The sequence below is a fragment of the Schistocerca serialis genome, chromosome 3 (assembly GCF_023864345.2).
Source record: "Schistocerca serialis cubense isolate TAMUIC-IGC-003099 chromosome 3, iqSchSeri2.2, whole genome shotgun sequence".
Taxonomy (NCBI): Eukaryota; Metazoa; Arthropoda; class Insecta; order Orthoptera; family Acrididae; genus Schistocerca; species Schistocerca serialis.
This window is the reverse complement of record NC_064640.1, coordinates 839,434,056-839,458,463: the sequence shown is the minus strand read 5'-3', so window position 1 is coordinate 839,458,463 and position 24,408 is coordinate 839,434,056. Positions and strand designations below refer to the sequence as shown.

Sequence of the window (24,408 nt, the reverse complement as noted above, 5' to 3'; positions counted from 1 at the left end):
TGACGCTGTTTTCTTTAAAAATGGTTCAAATGGCTCTGAGCACTATGGGACTTAACTTCTGAGGTCATCAGTCCCCTAGAACTTAGAACTACTTAAACCTAACTAACCTAAGGACATCACGCACATCCATGCCCGAGGCAGGATTCGAACCTGCGACCGTTGCGGTCGCGCGGTTCCAGACTGTAGCGCCTAGAACTGCTCGGCCACTCCGGCCGGCTGTTTTCTTTAAAGCAGATTTATTTAGCAGGGAAAATTGCACATGTGCTGGCCGGACAGATGAGCCAAATCAACTGGTCTACTCGATATATTTGGTGAAGTGTTTATAGTGCACTAACCGAGTGAATCCTCTCCAGTGCCATCATAATGCTATATAACTCTGCATCATAATTTTTAAATTTTCCCAGAAGATGCACTTTGAAAATCCTATCAGGGAAAACAGCAGAACAACTGAGGACAATCTCTTGCTGGGATCCATCTGCATGAACAATGATAGAACTGTGGTATGTACTTAAAATCGAAGAAAAAATTTGTAAAAACGTAATCTGGAGTACAATTTTTCTTGTACCATGCCACACTTAAAACCACTTTGAGCCTCTGAAGACACCAAGGTGGCAATGCATTCCATCCCTTGCTCTCTATTCAGAGGTCTAACAGATCCAGATTCTTGAGACAGTCAGTAGCACATATTCCGAATGGCTTGGTCGCATGTGGCCAATTCCTGAACAGCCGTTCAAAGTTGGGTTGGACCACTGCACTAAATGACAATGACTGAGGTGATGCTGGGATTTTCAGTGCCTGTCAAGCCAAAAGGATACATCGCCGAATCTAAAGTTGTGGTTCACCAGCCTCTGCACACAGAGTCCGAACTGGGCTGGTCCAGTCAATATCCGAATGCCCTCATGGTGGACACCATCTAACATCTTGAGGTAGGAAATATGGGCTAATCCACAGACCATGCTGCCATAATCTAAACATGATCAATCAAATGCCCTATAAAATTGCAGGGGGCAGAACCTCTCAGCTCCTCATACTTTTCCACTAAGGCATTTCAAAATATTCAATAACTGGAAACACTTTGTTTGTAGGTCTCATGTGTGGGAGGCAAGTTAATTTTGAGTCAACCAATAAGCCCAAAAATGTAAAATATTGTCTCCCTTTGTGAGCAATGGTTGGATAAAACTTCAACAAGTACAGTTAAAACTGACAAATGTGGTCTTGTCTGGTGAGAACTGAAAACCAGTTGTCTTGGCCCAGGTTCCCAGCCTCCTGATGGGCAGTTGTCGCTGCCTCGTCATTATAAGATCAGAGGAGTAAAGGAAGATTGTGAAGTCATCCACAAATGAAGAGCTCATGACTGTTGAGGAAATGCCACTGCCAGCAATGGCAAACAATGTGACACTAAGTACACTGCCTTGGGGGACCCCACTCTCTTGAACATTAATATTGCCCCCTTCAAAGTCATGGGGTACTATCAATCAAACTAGATCTAACTGAAATAAGAGAGGAGCTGCCCTTCTGCTTCAGGGCACAGATGACAGAGCGTGGCATAATGAACCTCATCAGGTCCTGTGCAGTGTCTATGGCCACAGACAGAGCTGATTCCAGTTCCCACATGGAGCATGGAATGTTGTAGATTTCCTCATAATGCAAGAAGAAATGGAGCTTCATCATCTCTGCAGTCCTGCAGAACACCTGAAAAGCAGGAGCTTGCCTGGATGACACAGTGACTGTACAAAAGTGTTCAGCTAAAACCTGAGCCATGTTTTTAGGTGCGTCCACCAAGATGCCATTCCTTGACAAGGCTGTATGGGGATGTGTACTGCCCTTGCCTGAAATCAGCCTTATTCATTCACAAACTTTCGCAGTGGAAGTGGACCACTTAATGGATGTTGTTAATTCCTGCCAGGGATCCCTCTTCCATATTTTTATCACTCGCCTTGCATGTGCTCTCGCGGATCTGAAGGCATGAGGGTTTTCTGTAGTTGGATGGTGTTTGAAGTGCCCCAGAGCGTTTCATGTGGCTCTGATTGCCAAGAAACAGTCGTCATTCCAACAAGATACAGGCTATTGTCTGAGATGGTTGCTAGACTGGGGGATGGACTCTGCAGCAGCCCATTGGATCTCAGAAGTCATATGGGCCACCATCTCCTGTGCACGATCCTTTTGTTCAAAAATAGCCTGTCAACTTTACGGAAACCAATTTGCACTTTCAATCATCCACCTTCATTGTCTCCTGTTAATCACCATCCAAATCAGTAGATAGGTCCACAGTGGGAAGCGATCACTAGAATGGAAACCTGTAGCCACTTGCCACTGAACCAAGTCTGCAATAGCTGGAGAGCAAAATCAAAGGTCAATGATTGAAAAACACACTTCAGTGGTGCAAATGTGTGTCACCTGTCCACAGTTCAAAAGGCAGATATTCTAAGAATTCGATCCCTGGAGCAAGTGATAGCTGAGCCTCACAGCTCATTGAGTGCCCCCCCCCCCCCCCCCCCCCGATTCCTGATGGAGGAATTGGAGTGGAAGTGCCCAGAAGAGCTCTGTCAGTGCATCTGAATTTTAAAGGATCATGATGTAGAAGAAATAAAGAACACACTGTGATGTTAAATGGTGCTACACTTCCACAGCAACCCTGTCTCGAGTCATATCCTCCTTCCTGTAGGGGTGGTAATCTCTTAATGCAGGTGTGTTGGTGACTTTAAAATGAGTTTCTTGCAAGCAGATGCCGAACAGTTTCTCCCGGACCAGGAGCTGTAATTCTTCCAAATGTGACCAGTATCCATGTAAATTCCACTGCAACACAGAAGTCCCTGTGGGAGCCGTTAATTAGAGATGGTTGTTCTTGACTTTCTGCCTCTGAGGCGGTGATTTACCTGAGAGGTTAGGGAGAATGTCAGCTGGTGTTCAGCTCTCTGGTTCCTCCAAGTGGAATTCCATATCCCCAAGAGTAAAGTTCTCAGCTGAGAGGGAGAGAGCTCAGCGATCTGAAGATTTAACTGCCAGTTTCTTCAACTCTGAACTACTTTCTGAAGGGTGTTTTTCCTTACTTATAGGAGGAGTTGGTTGCTTGGCTTGAGGGGACGGCTTAGTAGGCGTCTGATGGTGGGCAACGACATGTGGCTTATGTTGTAAACCCATCACCGACAGCTTCTGAATGACTTCCGGTTCAACTGTAACTTGTCCCTCCCCCCCCCGCCCCCAGCCCCACCCCAAGGCACAATGACAAGTGCATATTCTCATATTTGAATCTGTGGTCTCAGTTTGTGTGGAGGCATCACACTTGGCAATTGGCTTCTTTAGGGTGGATGCAAAAGAAATAGCAAAACCTGGAGGTTGCATAGCTCTGAAAGCTTTTTTAGCTTCACCATAGGGTATGCATATCAGGACTTTCAGCTCCTGAATTTTCCTTTCCTCGTTGTAAGCCTCACACTTTCTGCTCCATACTGGGTGATCCTCTCGGTAGGTTATACATTTTGGAGGAAGTGTACAAGAACTGTCTGATTTGTGGGCTGAGCCTCTATAATTTCTACATGAAGCCCTCCCGTTACATCCCACGCTGGTATGGCCAAATCCTTGACATTTGAAGCAATGCACTGGGTTAGGAACAAACGGGCAAACCTTAAGGTGGGTATAGCATGCAAGGATGTGTTCAGGTAATTCTGGAGTGCTAAATGTTAGAATATATGCTGCAGATTTTTACAATGTGCCATTGACTCTCCTCATAGTTCTGCACTTCTGTGATGCCCATATTTTTCCATTCTTCATGTAACTCCACAGGGTCCATCTCCATTGTATTGGAGCAGGTAACCACACCTTTACAGAAGTTAAGGGTGTTATGCAACTCAACCTTGACTGGATAGTCACCTAAGGCCTTACACCCCAGAAACTTAGATAGTTGGTTTGAAGCAGCAGTTTCAACTAGTAGTGTTCCATTACGATGTCATTAGAGACTTTTTAGGGACCCAGAAAACCCTCCAATGCCTTGTGAATATAGAAAAGGGACACTACCTCAAACATTCCCCCTGTTCTCTTGATTACAATGAAAGTGTTATAGCACACTAGTGTCCTGTCACTATGATTCTGCAAATACTTCTTGGGAGGACTGACCAACCAGCTCCCTTTGATGAGTGGTTGTAGGAACTACCTGACGGTACACCCGTCCTATCAGGAATAGTTGTTTGATGAGGTCGATCCATAGCTACATGCTACATCAGCATGTAGCACACTTCGAGGTTGAGGTTTCTTTTATGGAGGTGTGTACCTTCTTCATGGGCCAGGCGGTGAAGCCAAAGACTGCCGTTCTACAAAACACGCAACATTACACTGCCGTGGCACACAGTGGTCACTGAAGCATGCGCAGAGCTTATGGTAACAGAGGACTGGTGGTGCTTACCAGTCCCCAGCTCAGGAACCTGGGGTCACCAAGCTGAGCATTTGGTGAGAAGTGTTTTGGAGTACACCATTCAGTGCACATTGTTGAACGTGGGGCTCTGCAGTCGAAGGCCCCTTCCAGTTCCCATGGTGACCCAAGAATATCATCCCTGCCATTGCAGTGGGTGTATGGTTATCAAAACTTGATACAGGATCATACTGCCTGGTTGTGCCCAGATACATGGTCATCCAGGGCAATGGATACTCTACACTCAAACCATGCCACAGAGACAGCCACAGCCTGCTGGGGGCAACATTATGCTATAGGGGACATTTGTCTGGTATTCCATGGGACCTGTGGTAACAATCCAAGGCAGCACATGGATTCAACAAGTCCTTTGTACACTTCTCGAGGAATGTGGCACCAGATGTCTATGCGCCAGTCAAGCAATTCCTATAACTGGAACTGGCACCCATCAGCATCACAGATGCGTTCCATCAGGTGGGTTTGAAAGAGGGGAGCGGGGAGGGGGGGGGGGGGGGACAAAACTGCTAGGTTATCAGTCCCTTGCTCCAAATAAAACAATGTCACAAGGGTGAGAATAAAACATGCTAGACTAACAACTGAAAAAGGAGAGAAAGAAAAAATGACAAGAACGACAGAAGGGCAACAAACATGTAAATGGACAAAAGGGGAGAAGAAAAGCACAGGAACGCAAAAAACAGGTAGAAGAAATTAAAACAACAAAACAGATCACCATGGCTGGCTTACCATGAGAATAAAAAGGAGAAGCCAGCCACTCTGCAACACATTAAAACCTCCACCCCAAAAGTTTTAGGGTGGAGGACACAGAGAGAGATGCACTAAAACTTAGATCAAATGATAAAACCCACCCTCACAAATAAAACGTAAAATTAAATCAGCTGATGAGATGTTGTCAGATAAAATTAGCGACAGCGAGTTCGGTAACCGAAGATTTCGTCACAGGGCAGTCAAAGTGGGACAGTGCACCAGAATGTGGGCCACTGTCACCCGGGCGTCGCATCGACACTGAGGCGGGTCTTCATGGCGCAGGAGGTAGCCATGGGTCACCCAAGCACGGCCAATGCGGAGCCGGCAGAGAACCACAGAGTCACTGCGAGAGGCCCGCATGCAGGACTGCCACAGGTACATAGTCTCTTTAACAATACGCAGTATGTCGTGCGTACTGAGACTATGCCATTCCATCTCCCGAAGCCGAAAAACCTGGTGGCGTAAAAACAAACACAGGACAGCTATTGGAATGACGATCTCCATAAGCGGTTTCCGTGTTGCCTGTTTGGCCAGCCTGTCAGCAAGTTCATTGCCTGAGATTCCGATATGTCCTGGGGTCCACACAAACACCACTGAACGACCGGACCATTCCAGGGCATAGATGGACTCCTGGATGGTCGCTACCAAAGGATGACGAGGGTAGCACTGTCGATAGCTTGTACGCCGCTCAAGGAGTCAGTTCAGAGAAGAAACTGACTCCTCAGGGCATGGACGCATGTGCTTAAGAGCACGAGATATAGCCACTATCTCTGCAGTGAAAACACTGCAGCTATCGGGCAAGGAATGCTGATCAATATGTCCTCCATGGATATATGGGAAGCCAACGTAACCATCAGCCGTCGAGAAGTCGGTGTAAACGACTTCATGGCCTCGGTACATGTCAAGAATCGAGAGGAAGTGACAGTGGAAAGCCGCAGGGTGAACTCAGTCCTTTGGGCTATGTGAAAGGTCCAGGCAAAGCCGCAGCCTAGGTGTACACCATGGAGGTGCACGCGAATGGACCTCGAGTATAGGTGGTAAAGGCAAGGACTCCAGTTCAGATAGCAGGGATCGGATGCGAACTGCAATTGTAAGCCCTGACCTGGGTCGCCGACCGATGTGGGAGATGAACCGCCATACGTGGGAAAAGTAGACGGTAATTTGGATGCACTGGAAAACTACGGACGTGTGCAACATAACCGGCGAGCAGTTGTACACGCCTGACGTGCAATGGAGGGACACTCCAGTCTCCGCCAGGATGCTGGTCCTGGACTCGTCCTAAAATCTCCAGTTGCTAGTCGAAGTTCACAGTGGTTTACTGGGTCGTGTAAATACAATGCTGAGGGTGCCGTCGAACCATAAATCAGACTCCCATAGTCAAGGTGGGATTGAACAAGGGCTCTGTAGGGCTGCAGCAGCATAGAGCAATCTGCATCCCAGTTGGTGTTGCTCAGGCAGTGGAGGGCACTGAGATGCTACCAGCACTTCCGCTTAAGCTGACAAAGGTGAGGAAGCCAAGTCAATCAGGCATATCAGTTTTTAGGACTGTCTCCACTACAGTGAGGAGATCATCAGTAAGGTAAAGTTGTGGTTCCAGATGAACAGTACGACGCCGACAGAAGTGCATAACACGACTTAGTGGCCGAAAACTGGAAACTGTGGGCTAGAGCCCATGACTGCGCCTTGTGGATGGCTCCCTGTAGGCACTGCTCAGCAACACCAGTACTGGTGGAGCAGTACGAAATGCAGAAGTCTTCTGCACACAGAGAGGGTGAGATGGATGGTTCTACAGCTGCTGCTAGAACGTTAATGGCCACTAAAAAAAAAGAAATAGACTCATTACATAGCCCTGTGGGACCCCATTCTCCTGGATATGGGGGGGAACTACAGGAGGCATCAACTTGGACATGGAAAGTAAGAAGCGACAGGAAATTCTGGATAAAAATTGGGAGTGGGCCTCGGAGACCCCACTTATATAATGTGGCAAGGATATAATGTCGCCAGGTGGTGTCACAGGCTTTTTGTACATCAAAAAAAGATGGAAACAAGGGGTTGGCATCTGGAAAAGGCTGTTCGGGTGGCAGACTTGAGGGACACAAGATTATCAGTGGTAGAGCGAGCCAGGCGGAAACCACCCTGGCACCGAGCCAGTCGGCCACGTGACTCCAGGACCCAACCCAACCACTGACACACCATACGTTACAGCAGCTTACAAAGAATGTTGGTGAGGCTGATGGGCCAATAGCTATCCACATCAAGTGGGTTTTTGCTGGGTTTGAGCACTAGTATGACTATGCTCTCCTGCCAGTGTGATGGAAAGACGCCATTGCATCGGATTCGGTTGAAGATCACGAGGAGATGTCACTTGTCGTCACATGAGAGATGTTTAATCATCTGACTGTGGATCCGATCTGACCGAGGAGCAGTGTTGGGGCAATGTGCAAGGGCACTGAGGAGCTTCCATTCTGTTAATGGGGCTTTATAGGGTTCACTGTGGCATGTAGTGAACAACAGGACTTTCCCTTCTATCCACCGTTTGAGAGTGCAAACGGCTGGGGGGCAATTCTCCGACGCAGAGGTGCGAGCATAGTGATCAGCAATTGCATTTATGTCTGTCGATAACATGCTATTTGTGTTAACACTGGGAACACCTGTTGGGGTCTGGTACACAAAAACTCATTTGATCTTTGCCCATACTTGGGAAGGTGACGTATGGCACTCCTGTTTCTGTCTTTTGATAAACTGGCGAACGTGGGCATGGAGCTGTTTAAAAGTTATGAGGTGCTCCAGGGAAGGGTGCTGCTTATGCCTCTGTAGAGCTTGCTGATGCTCCTTAATTGCCTCAGCAACTTCCGGCGACCACCAAGGGACTGTCATTCGCCGGGGGCACTCCAAAGAATGAGGGATCGCGTTTTCTGCTGCAGAAATCATAGATACCTGCTCAACCACCACATCAATGTTACCACGTCGGGGGAGATTCAACAGAGACAGCAGAGGTGAAAGCACCCAGCATGCCTTGTTTAAAGCCCATCTGGGCAGGCATCCGTGTGCCTCACGCCGGGGCAATGACAGGAAGATGGGGAAGTGGTCACTACGAAACAGGTCATCATGTGCTCTCCAGTGGATAGATGGGAGAAGGCCAGGACTGCAAACCAAGAGGTCAGTGGCTGAATATGTGCCATGTGCCACACTGAAATGTGTGTGTGTGTGGGGGGGGGGGGGGGGGGGGCACCTGTATTTAAGAGGCAGAGGTCGAGTTGTGACAGTGAATTTTCGACATCTCTGTCTTGGCCAGTAAGCACTGTCCCACCCAACAAGGGGTTATGAGCGGTAAAATCTCCCAAAAGTAGGAAAAGTTTAGGGAGTTGATCAATCAGTGCAGCCAATGCGTTCAGGGGTACTGCACCATCAGAAGGAAGATCTACGTTGCAGACAGTTATTACCTGCGTTGTCCTTATCCTGACAGCCACAGCTTCAAGAGGGGTTTGAAGGGGCATAGATTCACTGCATACTGAGTTCAGGACATAGACACAAACTCTACCTGATACTCTATTATAGTCACTACAGTTCTTGTAATATCCCTTATAGCCGCAGAGGGCAGGGGTCCACATTTCTGGGAACTGGGTTTCCTGAAGGGCAATGTAGAAAACTGGTGTGAAGCTTAAGAGTTGCTGTAGCTCAGCCAGGTGGAGGAAAAAACCACCATAATTCTGCTGGAGCATGACATTATCGTGAGGCTGGGAAGGCATGAAGTGCGCAAGGAGGCAGGTTATGCCTCAGGGTCACCTACTGCCACTGATTGAATATTTGTATCCATTTCTATGGTGGTTGAGGCATCATTGAGATCCAGGTCTACAGGGGATGCTAAAATCTCCACTGCATCCTAAGATGTGGAGTTGATAGGGTGTGGTGGTGGTGTGCCACCAGAGGGTGCTGTTTCTTAGCAGACTACTACTTAAGTTTGCTTGCTCTCTTGTTTCTCTTTAGGGGCTTGCTGGGAAGATTTCTCCGAAGCAGTTAGCAGTTTTAGGCACGGAGGAAGACCGTGGAGCACTTCTTCCAGCAGCTTTTGGCTCCTTAAGCCACTGGTGAGTCTCCGCCGTGGCATTAGTGGAGACCTTGGGAGAGAGGGCCCCAAGGGACCCCTTCCGCACGAGAGGAGCCAGAGGCGGCTGTTGCTTCTCCAGCAAGGGGGAGGGGACTGATGTCCCCTGTGGGGGGGGGGGGGGGGCGCTCGCTCCCAAAGTAGGTGCTTTGGGAGCAACACTGGAAGATTTGCCCCCTACCACCAAGGGGGCGGATGTATTCTGGTGGCCCAGAGAGCCCACAGTTTGTGGCACAGAATGAGGAACCACTGGCACTTTGAGACAATGATGTTGATGTAGCTGCAGCATACGTTGACGTCAACCCAATGGGGTGTAATCTTTCAAATTTACGTTTAGCCTCTGTGTAAGTCAACTGGTCCAGGGACTTGTACTCCATGATTTTCCGCTCCTTTTGGAGTACTGGGCATTCTGGCAAGCAGGGGGAGTGGTGCTCTCCACAGTTGATGCAAGTGGGAGGAGGCGCACATTGAGTATCTGGGTGCAGTGGACGTCTGCAGTCTTGACATACAGCACTGGAAGTGCAGCGGGAAGACATGTGCCTGAACTTCCAGCACTTAAAGCACTGCATAGGGGGAGGGATGTATGGTTTAACATCACAGCGCTAATCACCTTGACCCTTTCAGGCAATGAATCACCCTCAAAGGCCAAGATGAAGGCACCAGTAGCAACCCTGTTGTCTTTGGGTCCCCTGTAAACGCGCCGGATGAAATGAACACCCCGCCACCTCTAAATTGGCACAGAGCTCATCAGACTGCACGAGGAGATCGCAATGGAAACAGGAATATCACCCAGCTTGTCACAGGCGAGTAACACTCGGGATTGGGCAGGGGCAGGCTACCTGAATCAAGACTGCGCTGTTTCGCATCTTGGACTGCGCTGTCACTTCTCCAAACTTATCCTCAAGGTGTTCAACAAAAAATTGAGGCTTCATACGTAGAAAGGAGTTCCCATCAGTTCTGCTACAGACTAAGAACTGAGGCGAATATGGCTCTCTCCGTTCTGTAGCCCTATGTTCCTCCCATGGTGTAGCAAGGCAGGGAAACGATTTAGCGTCATACCTGTTGGCATTGTGTTCGATCTTGCCCTTCTTGTAGACTGCTGGTGCTTTATGGTCACCAGCAAGAGATGACTTAGTGCGCTTCATTGCGGGACATCCGCCCTGATGCCACCCACTTTGATCAGGGGCTCTGAGGCAATTAAGGAGCAACTGGCACGATGGCCATTGCCGGGAGTCCTGATGCCCCAGGAAGACAAGCACTTACTCCTTGGCATACGTGGTGAGTTTACAGCTCAGGCATCAGCAGTGCAGTCACTGGACTGGCTAACATGCTGGATATTGGGTGCAGAGAAATCTAATATTGTCATGGGGGCAAAAGAGGACAGGAGACAACAGAAGATGACATACCCTGGAAAGGGTCCTCGCCCAAACAGTTGAAGCACAAGTGGAGATGCAAAGCCACAACAAGAGATTCAGGAGATCGAATCTAAGAGCACTATGGATAACTTGTGCACCACGTAAGGCATCCTTCCCCACATGGCCCACACTTCTGTAGAATTTTGAAAGTGGCAGGTCAAACTATAGAATGGGACTTGAACTCCTAGGACCAAAAAGTGTGAGACTCCTTTTAGTCACTTCTTACGACAGGCAGAGGAATACATCGGGCTTATTCTAACCTTTGAACCCACAGGGGGAGTTCCATCGGGCTTAGATTAAGTGAATTTGGTGGCCGATACAACAATATAAGTTCACTACCGCTATCCTCGCACATCTATAGCTCAAGACACCATCGGGGAAGATATATAGTGGGAAGGGATCCAGGTAGCCTGCAATAATGTTCGTGTAAGCACAGCTTCATAAAAGAGCATTCTGGTCACTTTGAAGTATTTTAGACAGTGCAGTGCATGCACTCACCCTATTTGAAACGGAGCCCACTAAATCCATGAGAGGTGCACTAGAGCAACTCATGACGATATTATGGTCTCTCAAGGTGACAAACTCTTACTGGAATGGAATACATTGGAAACAGGGCTATTTTCATTTGATATGTATAGAGTCATGTTCTTCACACAGGAAATGAACTCTCACTCTAATATTATACAAGAAAAACTTGAGAAAAAATGTCAAAATGCAATTTTAAAATTCACTAACTATCTGCTACTGAAATTAGTACGTCTTCAGATTTACAACATTTCTACATGTGAATGGGAACATGCCAAAGTTTGCAACATTTCACAAAAACTGCCTATTTTACATTGTGTCAGTAAAAACTGCTGATTTCAAATTATTTTTTGTGCTATCCTTTACATGAAATTTTCAAGTCCCTACCAACTGAGCATGGTGTAACACAGATTTTTGCGCAGTTAGAAAATAGTGAGGGGTCGGACCTAACCTCACATCTATGGAACAATCACTTATTGCCAGTACACTCTTTTGCACATACTCTTTGAATTTAGAGTCTTTAACCATTTCTGTTGAGTGCTGCAATTTTCAGAAACACCAAAGTACATGCTGACCACTCAACTTTGGCAACTCAGTAAAGAAGGATGAGACTGGTCTACTACAGTTCCAGAGAGACCATTAATAAGACAATGAAACGGTCACTGTTGACTGTAATGACAAGAACAAAGCAAAGATTTAATCTAGTTTGTACAGAAATCATCTAAATGACAGAACTAAAGTGGAAAACATCATATTTGAATAGAAGATGGCTAACATAACAAATCTAGGACACAATTACTTAATGCAGTTAAGCGTATAAGCATGTAGCACAATGTGCAACAGTTAATACCAATTATCTTACTAGAAGGTACATACCTGGAGTGAGATTAGCTATCGCAGCGAGCAGATCATAGTTAACAAGTGGTTCACCCTCATCCCTTGGAACCCATCCAACAGGTGGAGATGCAGGTGGAGATATGAGAAACTGCTTTACAGGAGCTGGTGGTTGCAAGTGCTGATCTTCAAAGCCAATGGGTGAAACAGGCTGAAAAATGTATGCAAAATACTAAACCAGGCCACATACAAGTACAAAAACATTTTAACACACTCTGTTTATGACAGTAACTTATCAGTTAGAAATGCAACCACCTAATCTACGGAAAGAATAGTCTCTCTGAAAATATATTCTAAATCAAAATTGTATATAAAATGTTTCTGGTAACTTAAAGGAATATGCAAGCTCCTTGCATTTTTTGGAGCTTAAATTTTAATTCACTTCAGTTTTACCACACAAGCTTGATAGGAGTATTAAGGGGAAGGGGCAAGGGTTGGAGGCATGCTGTTTACCTATCAGAACCCAGTTTGCCATATGTGGATCCACTTTGGTCATTTACGTTTTGGGACTGTATATACAAAGACAGTAACTTGTTCTCGAAAGAACAGTTACTGTTGATGACCGTGCAGCTTTTCCCTTTAATAAATGATGAGTAACTGAAAACCTCAGCTGCCGACAGGTGTTGTTGATATACCTCAATGTGGACAGCTGAAAATGTGCGCCCCGACTGGGGCCATGTAAGCAGGAGATCCCAGGTTCGAGTCCCAGTCGGGGCACACATTTTCAGCTGTCCACATCAAGGTATATCAACAACACCTGTCGCAGCTGAGGTTTTCAGTTACTCATCATTTATTTTGGGACTGTGTTGTTTGAAACTAAGAACTAAGCCAAATTGTGATCACTAGAATGAACACTTGTGACTACTTTCCACTGAGCCGTACAAGCATAGGCTGAAAGGTGGCATGAGAGCTCACCACCGAGGACAATTTTGCTGCAATGATAAAATCTATTATTTGTATGTGTTCACAATACAGCTATCTTCTCATAGTAAGAGCTCTCCATCATTCAACTCTTGAGGCAACAACTGGTGGAGTACATCTAGTGCACCTAAGTCTCTAATGACAGAAATGGATGAGGGAGTTGGCTGAGCAACCCACCGACACTGAGGGTTCAGTAACTAGAGTTGCGTACAATAACGCAGGAAAGATAAGAGCAAATGTTTTAATTATTGCACTTACAAAAATAGCAATGTGTGTCGACTAAAGTGCAGCCATAGCTTCCTTTGCACTTTTACGAGTTAGCTTCCTCTGCACTTTTACGAGTTATGTATTCCTTTCTATTGAGACTGCAGCTCTGTAACACAGCTGTGTATGGTGATTTCAAAGGAGCCTCTTAAGGGGCGCAAATTGGTCATTGTTTGCAGTTATATTTTATACACGATTACACTAGTCCACTGGACTTAGTCTTGCACTGAAGATAATCACTCTGTGATTGAAATTGATATGCAATAACAAAAAAAGTTTCAAATTTATACAACCAATGCTAAAGTTTCCCTTGTTTTCCATACTTGCTGTGTCGTCATGGTGCACAAACATCCTAATAGAATCCAATCTAAAAAATTAAAAATGTGAAAATGTGTGCCTGACCAGGACTCTGCTACTTATCACTAGCAGTTGCCTTAACCGTGAGACTATCAGAGTACCACTCAAGCCCTGACCCAAACTTTCACTGTCACACACGTTCTGTAATAGATTGGTATGCTGAAAAAAATTAGTAATTGGTTGTCGGAACACACTGTTACAAATAATAATACTGTAAGAAATTGATATGGAGTTGACTGAAAAGTTGGCACAGAAAAGCTTTAAGAGATACAGAAATACTTGCAATTGCATATATTTACAGACAATCTTAGAAGGAAGGCTTTGCAGTAAGTCTACAAACCAAGTAACTTACATATAAAATATTTCTACAATGCTTCATGATCTTCTTTGACAGTTCTTTTCCTTTGTACTATCATATGCTGAACTACTGTACTAATAAAAAACTTGTTTGGAAAACTAATGGCATTAAATATAACACATACGAAGAAACAAGAACTGTTTCATAATGAGGAAGACAGTTACAAACTGCTGGTAGAAATATTTTTTACTTTTGTTATTTTCACATTATGGCCAGTGGTATCATATTTTGAAGTAACTTTGCATTAATGAAGAAATAAGCAGTTTTAGACAGTGCTCCTGAACATGTTAATTTGGATTGGCTTTGGTTTAGGCTGCTGCAACATACAACCCTCACTTCACAGACAACCTGCAATTTCAAACTTAGAACTGAGCCCATTAGTCATCTGACAGAGTTCTTCTCCATTGCCTTTATGAGTTTTAGACTGTTTCCTGCATCAGAATGGTCTCTGCACATTTTACTTGAAAAATTTGCCCAAGCCTGCACCTCAAAACTGAGATTGTCTGTATTCCATGTGTATACTGCAATTCTGTAGTGGTTCTGGCATTGCTGAATGCCACTAGCAGCAGTTGGCACTGCAGCAGATGTTACATCTGCAGCAGGTACAGTACTTGTCTCTCTCTCTCTCTCTCTCTCTCTCTCTCTCTCTCTCTCTCTCTCACACACACACACACACACACACACACACACACACACACACTTTTCAGGCACCTTATTGAATTAAATCTTTCAGTTTTCCTTTCTTGCTTTCCTCTTAATATGCTGAGTTTACTAAATAAGCTAAATCCTTTGGTCAAGCAGAATTCTTTCTGCTTTTTACACATACATAACAATCTTTGCACAGTTAATGAGTAAGTCTTACGTGGTGGCCACTCAACTACAATTCAGTCAGCAGAAGGAGCCAGGATCATACCCATTACAGTGTGAATTGCTTAGCTACAGACTGTAGTCAATGCAAATGTGTGTGTTCCAATGAGGAATGTCAATGCAACTGACCTGCACTTACAGGGCAACACAGACATTGTGACTTTCCTCATGAACGAGTAGCCAACACAAGAGCTCATTAGAAAGTCAAGATACCTCACAATGCACTGTGGCAGGCACCACACGATTACACAGTTCTCTACGAGTTTTTTTTTAGCATAACATCATTCTGGTTATTCCACTTTGCCCTCCAACTGCCTTTTCCCCATCACCTCAGCAATGAATTCTGCTGCAAATGACAGCAATCTTCCCTAACTGCTTTCTGACATAGGCTATTTGTGATTGATCACACCAAAACATAATGCAGGTATTACCGCAAAACATGCCATCTGCTTAGCATATGTCACAATAGCACTACCCAACACCGTTTCCTCCATTGGCACAACAACGGTAAACACCACTGCAACTATGTAGATCCCATAAATTGACAAGTTGAATAGATCAGTTATTTATGTGCATATGAACTTCTTTCTTATCCTGTTTCTAGTGGTCAGCCTCCTTAATAAATTAGACATTCTACACTGTCCAGCCACATTAATGTGAAAACCTATCAAAAGCCTGACTAACCACCTTTTGCAGTATGGACTGCTGTGAGATATGCAGGAAGAGAGTCAGTGAGGTTCTGGAAGAAACCGACAGGGGTGTGAAGCCATGCTGACACCAGTGCTGTGTCCAGTTGCGCTAGATTTCTTGGGTGAAGGTCTGTGGCTTGAACAGCCTGAGCAAGGTGGTCCCACAGATTATCAGTCAAATTTAAGTCTAGAGAGTTTAGTGGAGACGTGTAGAGTAATCTCACCCTGGTGCTATTCAAACTAAAAACATACATTGTGAGCTGTGTGACACACTGCATTACCCTGCTGATAGATGCCATTGTGCCAAGGAAAAACAAAATGCTTGAAGGGCTGGACATGGCTCACAAGGATAAAGGCATACTTGTGTTGATCCATTGTGCCTTGCAGAATGGAGAGATCACCCAGGGAATGCTACAAAAATATTACACAGACCATAACACTCTCTCCTCCAGCCTGGATCTTTCTGATGATTGTTGCAGGATGTTTGCTTGCAGTCCAATGGAGCATAAAATGTGATTCATCTGAAAAGGTCACCTGTTGCAACTCCGTGGATGTCCAGTTGTGGTACTGGCATGCAAATTTCACTCTTTGTCACTGTGAACAGCAGTCAGCGTGGGTGCATAAATCAGGTGCCTGCTGCTGACACCTATAAGCAACACCGTATGCTGAACAGTCGTTGATGGCCCCTTGGTTCATCTGGGCAGTCAGTCACTCAACAGTGGCACGTCTATTCACCCACACACATCTCTGCAGCTATTGTTTACCCTTGTCAACTGTGGCCTGTGGCGCACCACAGCCCCATTGGTGCCACTTTCGGACAGCGCCATTTTTCCACAGTATACTTTAACTGTGGCAGCCTGCGAACAGTTCACAAACTTAGCCATTTCGGAAAATGCTTCCACCCTCAGGCAAAGCCAATGATGACGTTCTTTTGGATGTCAGATAAATCTGCTCTGTTTCTGAAATATTACAACAACTGCAGTATTTTTTGGTCTCCCTCCACTGTGTAACGGTACTTAAATACGTAACCTTTACGGCAGCTCACCTGAACCTCTCGATACCAGTAATATTCTACTATGCTTCTGTTAAGTAGTTGACATATTTCTGAGACAACATTCAGATTTGATTTCATTAATGTAGAGGTACTTTGATACATCAATATGTTTCTATTGCAATGATATTATTCTTATGTGTATTCTTTCTTTTGTCACTATGATCTTTGTCGTACTTGTAACTCTGACTTTTGGGCGCGTAAGCGATTATTTTAGTTAGTTAGAGAGTCGGACCTTGAGAAAGTCAAGTCTTGAACGTCATGTGGGAAAGACGCATACTATAGTCAGCTTATAAAATGTGAATTTTAACAGTGAGGAAGATGTTTTCAAGTATGTTTTGTATTGTGAAGTGATGTTTTGTGTGTTACATGATATTGCAACAAAAGCAGTAAAAAGGAAGTGTAACTTAAATTCAGAGTGCTGATTATTTTTTTACATCAGCATTGTGCTAACTTTGAAAGGTTTAATCTTCAAGAATGGTTTGTGAAGCGCATCTACAAAACTTTTGAATATAGCAGAATAAAACCTAGGCCTCTTTTCATTTGAGCTCGGAATCATCACCACCTAGATTTTCGACGATTGAGCCATGATTTTACGACGAGACCAGCGTGGGAAACACGAAAAGATGAGTGCCTAGTTTATTCATTATTACATGAAATGACTTTATTAATTGTGCTCTAATGACACCTGCCACATAATAACTTTGTTGTTGCCCGGAAATGCAGTATTTAGCAGTGTGAGCAACACTACAATCATTATAAATTTTGACCTTTGTTGTGGTAGGGTTGTTAGAACTGCCAGTGATGCACCCTGCTGTCAGTCCGTGGTTATTGCATTAATGTTTAACATAGGTGGTGGTCACATTAATGTGACTGGACCGTGTATATTTGCTGTGGTTTTACAGTGCTTAAACCAGTGCAAAGGTGTTTACGAAGTTACAGAGTGCAGAAAATTCCTAAAAAGGGGGGCAGATAATGGAAATGTCATATGAAGAGGTTGCACATGTACTATCATCTCATGTCCAATATCAGAACTGATTTTATTGTATTTACGGCTTTCCACTTCTCAATATGTGAACAGGTTATTTTTTTTATCCCACTTGTGCTCCTGAGGACTGCACCAGTTGCCACCAGTGTCTAACATATGGTGGCTCACCTGCTGCCATCACCATCATAGCCTCACAATTTCTGGACTTGGTCTGCATCACACCACAGGCTCTGCTCGATCCCTTTGATCTTCCACTCACTTCTTGAAATGGAATGCAACTTGGGTATACCACTACTACCATCTCTCTCAACATATTCCCAACTAAGGCCATCCTGCTGCATCACCATCTCCCACACCTCTGCTGCAAGACATTAATGTGCAGTACAAGTCAGTACTTACACCAGATAAAATGTACATAAGCAACCAGGCTGCTACATTATATTCTCCACCTCCAAACAGCACTACACCCCAGCTGCAGCATTTCCACCTGTAACTGTCATTTGGGGTTTAATGTTACATCTCTGATAGACTCTGAAGAAGAAACATCAATTGGTACCCTGGAGATGTCGCTTGCCTGCAAATTACAGTCAATGCTGTGACAGCAATGTACTACATGGCAGATATGCAACTGATGGACTAGATGTCATGAACGTGTAGCACAGTTCCATGTAAGAAGATGCTGCAGCAACAAAGAATGGCCGCACTCAGGTACTTGGTATTATGTCAAAAACCTTCCATAGTCTGTGCTCCTCACGACATTGTTAATTTGGAAGTTCTTTGGTGTTTGATTTTGGAATGGATTGTGCTCAATTCATGGATAACCAGAGTTCCAGACTTGGACTGAAGTGCCTTAGCTACTGAAGAAAGTTCCTTTCCATTTACGACGACTTAGGTAGCTCATAACTGTTTCCTGGACCAGAAACTTTTTTCTGTGTTTGCAATAAGCACAACAAATTCGAATGAGATGGCATTTCAACATAAGGCATTCCCCTGATGAACATAAGCCAAATGTACAAACTACTTCCCAATATCAAAATTAACCATCACAAGGCACAGGTGGTCAAGAAAATTTAGACCTGACACAGTAAGATAACAGTACAATGACTTCTAAGAATTCTTATTCAATGACACAACTACTGAAAGTGACCTCAGGCAATATGCATAATTGGCAGCAATGTACTATTACTGTATCCAGATGATACTTACGTTCCAAGTTGGAGAGAGTCTTAAAAGAAATTTTTGATAGCTGGTTCATCGGTCGTACTATTTACCACATTATAATGGCACACATGTTCTAAACGATGAAAATTTTGAACAGATATACTGAGCACTTCTCTTAATAAAACTGATGTAGTATCACACAATGCTCCTTACTAAACTCTAGTCGCAGATCCAAAGAGTGGTAGTGTGAGCATTACTCAGCTGGAAGAAAGACATTGTAAGAACAGAAACATAATGTCCTTCATGTATCCAGCTCTGGTTAACATTCCTTCAACAAACATTACAACTTTATGATAATTGTTTCACTAGGAAGCCTGGAGTTGGTTCCACGTACTGCTACTCGATGCACTTCAGTAGTTGCTGCTCTCCTGTTCAACACAGCACTTGCAAACCATCACTGATGCCGAGAATTTTGTCTCATTGCTAAACGTAATTTTGCATAATTCATCTCCACATCATGATGATTGAATGGAAGTTTAGCAAGCAGCACTATGCCTTACACCTAAGCTTTCAATAAGCCATTCTCGACTGTTCTAGTTGACACACTGGGTATTGCATAGGTAGGTCTGATTTGTACAATGATTACTTTCTGTTTAGTGACTACCACTCCCATGATATGGTAAAACGAGTGCAAATATGGGTTCTGCTGGATAATCAGCTTAAAAATCGTTTTTTCACCAGCACAAACGCCTTTTCAGTGATGTAATGAGGCAAAAAATGGAGAAATACTGACAACAGCCTATCTCAAGGACTTAGACAACAGAGCTGCAAACAGAGGAGGATGGAGGAAGAGGGGGAAAAACTGTCAGAAGCATTCAGGGATCTCACTGAGCAGAAAGACAGAACTTTCCTACTTCAAAACTAGTGAAGAATAAGGTTTCTTCTTTACATCTGTATAACCAAGAAGTGAACAAGAAATCACCAGTAATACGAGCTGCTTCACAATTGTAACTGACATTGCCACACCTGGGTGAATTCATTAAGATTTGTGGCTCCTCTACCAAACAGCTCTCATACACAGTGAAACAAGTTACTCAGCAGTAATATGTTATTCCAAAAGGAGATCTATCACTGCCCATCAAGGATCTTGCCCCATCTGGTAGACATTACACAAATTACACTGGAGCGAACTGGACAACATACGGAAAAGGAGGCTACTCACTCTGTAGCACAAGTCTATAGTGGGAATTTAAATGCAAAACTGCAGAGACATATGATGGTAAAGTGTCATCCCAGAAGAAGAAGAATGAGACTGACAGGTAATACCTCACAGCCCAAGCATTGGGGTTACTGGATTTAAATGCTCCCAATTTTAAGGCCACAACTTTATTGTATTGTCACATGTATCTCTCTTATGAAATGTTCTCTTTTTTCCACCACATATTACCAATGACGAGACTACCCTTAGTCCTTTAGCACAGTAATTGTGAATGACCACTCAAAATTTTATGGATTACCTGCAACATCTCCATCAGAAGCTCGAGACACTACTTCCACTGCCAAATGGAGCTGCGCATTTGCACGCGAAGACTGCCACTATCGGCCACTGAGGGGGTGCGACTGTCATGTGAAACACATAGGATGTATAAAAGAAGTACAAGAAACACCTCTCTTTTATCCCCCTCCTGGCCAGAATCACAGTGGGATGAAGAGGCAGGGGCCACCACCACACAGAACAACTTTAATTAAATTCAATATAATGGGATAAATAAAAGACCTACTCACCAAGTGGCAGCAGGATAAAATAGATATAGAAGTTAAGGAAATGCGTAAGCTTTTGAAGCGAGTGGCTCCTTCTGGCAGAAGAGCTGAAGGAGAAGGAAGAGAGATGAACAAAAAAGAGTTATGGAAAAGTTGCTTAGAATCCCGAGTAAGGGGAGACGGACCAGACAGAACGAGAAGGAAAGGCAGATTGTTTGGGACTGCTGCCATAATATGGCAAGTAGATTTTTTTTTTTCTTTTACCTATTCACTTATAGTATATTGTTATAAAATTTTCCCCAGCAATAGGGTTTAGCATTAAATGTCCATTTCCAACAAATACACTAAAAAAGAGACCAAGGTTTAAAGTGCTGCCAGTGCCAATACTAAAGTTTGAAAGCGTGCTTACTCGAGATTTTCTAGTTTTACCTGTTACAACTGCTAGGTACAACATTCAACAATCACACCAATAGTCTGTCTCCACAAAATTAGTACCAAATTCACACAGTACAGTACAAATACTGAGGATTTTGAGTTGCAGGTTGTCATGAACAGAGTTTAGTACTGTCTTCTTTTGGAATATGGCATCGGCTCAAATGCAATCTACTTTAGCCAAACCTTGGAAAGACTATCTCATATATTAATGATGTTACAGTGTTCCTAATGTCTCTGATATGACTGCAGGTTTTGATGGCCAGTGTTTGCATTATTGCTGATATTTGTGTTATTGGCATAAGGCCGTGCTTGAAGGCATAATTCTCTACCTAATGTTTCATCTCCCAATGCTGGAGACATCATCAGAGGCTAACAACTGAAAGCAGTTACAGCCTGAAACAAGCTGAGCAAGCTGAACTGTGTATATGTATCCAAGCAATGGTTGGCTTGTGACATCAGCCTGCTCCCTAAGACCGTGAAGTTGCAATGGGATATGTTATGAAGCTTGTAGTGTGGAAAAGCTAGTGCTGTTTGTTTTATTTATCACTAAGACCCATAGCTTATGTAATTTGTTTCTATTTTTAACTAAGGTCACAAGCACCCACGTCAGAATCTTAGAACACTAACACGACAAAGGAGTTCAAAACGATGACACATTAATAAGCCCAAGTGATAGGAGGAAAGAGAACTACAAACAAGGACTTCCTCTTGGAGAAAGGCTCATAAAATACGCTGTTGAAGCAATGGAGCGCGCGCGTGCGCACGCGCGCGCGCGCACACACACACACACACACACACACACACACACACACACACACACACACACAATGCCTGAGGAAGGACTCGAATCTCTCTGACGGGGGGAGCCGCGCGAACCGTAACAAGGTGCCGCACACAGCACAGCTACCCCGTGTGGTGAAAAAACAGAGGTTCCAAACTAAACTAAAGATTAAATGTCTTTCATCATATTGCTACAACGGATAAAAAGTAGAACATGGGCGACAGCCCACACGTCATTTGCTAAAACAGCCAATAACTTGGACAGTAAACATACATTTGATTGCAGATGGTTAGAAAAAGGGGATTTGGTCAGGAAATGGTGCAGTGTCAAAAGTTGATGACAATGCACACAAAGTGGTGGGGTATCAACACTTTCCAAATGGCGATGGCTAAAATGACAGGCCCAATACGCAACATAGCTAAACTGATGATCTCATGGACAGAGGGCCACGAATAGGTAGACCAAGCTACTGGGAGAGATTTAATTCCCCAAAGCTCATTTCCATGAAGGGAAGACCAATAGTGATGCCAAAGTGACACCACCTACTGACAGACAGCAACATGGAGATCATCGGAAGGAACGAAGAACTAGTGGGCCAAGATAGGATAACTCCAGCCATGGTCACAGTGTCAACAGCCTCGCTTCCTGTCAGACTGACATGACCAGGAGCCCACATAAACATCACAGTGGCTCCCTCAAGAGTGAGCAAGTGGAATCTTTCTTGGATCCACTGCACTAATGGATGGACTGCACATAGCACACAGAGGCTCCGAAGGGCACAGAGAAACGGAGCAGGTGATGCAATTGAAAAGCCTGAGTCGCCGCGTGTACAGCAGGGTCTGATACAGGGCGAAGAGCTCTTCTGTAAATACTGAGTAGTGTTCCCGAAGCTGATACTGAAAATGGGTCGGTGCTAATGACGAAGGCACACCCGCCACCACGGTCAGCCCGAGAGCCATTAGTTTACACAGAGGTACTATCACTAAGTTCCTTGTTAAGGTCAAGAAACTTGCAGCGATAGGTCGAATCTGGAACAGTTTCTTTAGGACGTGAATTAAGTGCAAGGTGAACAAGGGCCGCCGCAAATAGCCAAAGTGGTGAAGGGTTCACACCTATCAGGAAAGTGACAGGTAGTGTCACGTTAAGCTGCCAGAGCAATAACAAAAAGTGAAGTCCAAGAGGTAACAGAGTAGAGGGTATGTCCCATAATGGTGGTCAAAGGAGTCGTCGAACAAGGAGGCACAGGATAGGTGTCCGGGCATAGCAGACAAATGGTAGGCATATCTGCTAAGTAGAACATCACGCCAGTATGACAGCAGTAGATCGGCAGCGTCTGCACAGAGACTCTCAACTGGGCTAGTGTAAAAGGTATCACTGGCCAAACGGATTTCACGATGGTGGATTGTATTTAGACAGCATAAGATGGACATACATGCAGATGCACAAGCGAAACACCCATAGTCTAGTTTCGAATGGACATGGGATCGGTACAAACTGCACAACCAGAAATTCATACAAACGCTTTTGTCAGTGGAAAAGTGAAAGCCACAGTCAACGCTCTGTGAGTAAACATGACCAGACATCGCTGAAGAAGCTGCTCAAGGAGACAAGTCCACGGAGAACTGCAACAGACAGAAAAATTGTTGAGAAAAAGGGAGCCAGACATGCCCAGCTTGAGACAGGCCACAATAGGGATAATAGCTATAGCAAAGAGGACGATGCTCAGGACAGAGCCCCGAGACATCCCATTTTCCTGGATAAAGGTGTCTGACAAGGCAGAACCCACACGGACCTTGAACACTCGGTCTTTTAAAAATTCCTGTAGTAAAGCCACCAGTTGGCCTTAGTGAGCTGCCATCTGCATGTGCACGTAGGTGGGGTAGGAATCAGCAAACGGATCAAACATAGGCCGTGTCGGAGAGGACGGACCAGTCAAGATGATGGGCAAACTGGGCTGCGCAGAACGGGAGGTCCAAATGGGAATGTGTGTGCGTGGAGTCTGAAAGGAACATGGATGCTTCCATGTTAAGGCAGATGAAGTTGAGTTGATTGAAAAGATCAGCTAAGAGGGCACCTCTTTGACACATTCTGGAACAGCCCCACAGGGGATCGTGTGCATTAAAGTCACCAAGCACCAGAGAGGTGTGGGTGTTGACCAATAAGCTGGAGAAAGTCTGCCCTGGAGGGATGTAGATGTTATAAAGAGAAAATGTGAAGCGAGGAAGGAAAATGCGGACTGCAACAGCTTTCAGCCGGGTATTCGGTGAGATGGTTTGACTATGATCATCATCCTGGATGAGTAGTACGACACCCCCAAGAGATGGCATGCCATCCTCGGAGGGAAGGTCAAAGTGGACTGGAAAGAAATGTGAGAGGTCAAAGCTGTTGCATGGATGCGATTTTGTTTCCTGGAGGCAGAAAACAAGTGGGCACTGCAATTCCAAGAGCAGCCATAATTCCTTCTTATTGGATCCAGTGCTGTGAACATTTCACTGGAGGAGTGCCATGACGGGGAAAGGGGAGGAGGAAAAATAGAAGGGTTGACACCTCAGTGGTTGGTGAGTGCCAGCCTTTGAAGACTCACTGCTACAAGGCATACAGAATGGAGGATCCCGTTCCATGACATCTATAAAGGCATCGGCAGTCTTTCTAGGTCACCCTGAGGATTC

The 24,408-nt window shown here is 44.7% G+C and overlaps 1 protein-coding gene across 2 annotated transcripts in view; it reads right to left on the bottom strand.

Moving 5' to 3' along the window:
• The window catches only part of LOC126470894 (protein sarah), a 50,069-nt gene that overhangs the window by 11,984 nt on the left and 13,677 nt on the right, over window positions 1-24,408 (bottom strand). For both annotated transcript variants that reach the window (XM_050098917.1, XM_050098918.1), the window contains exon 4: window positions 12,089-12,257. In XM_050098917.1, the coding sequence (XP_049954874.1) occupies window positions 12,089-12,257 (169 nt within the window). The remainder of the gene's footprint in view (window positions 1-12,088; window positions 12,258-24,408) is intronic.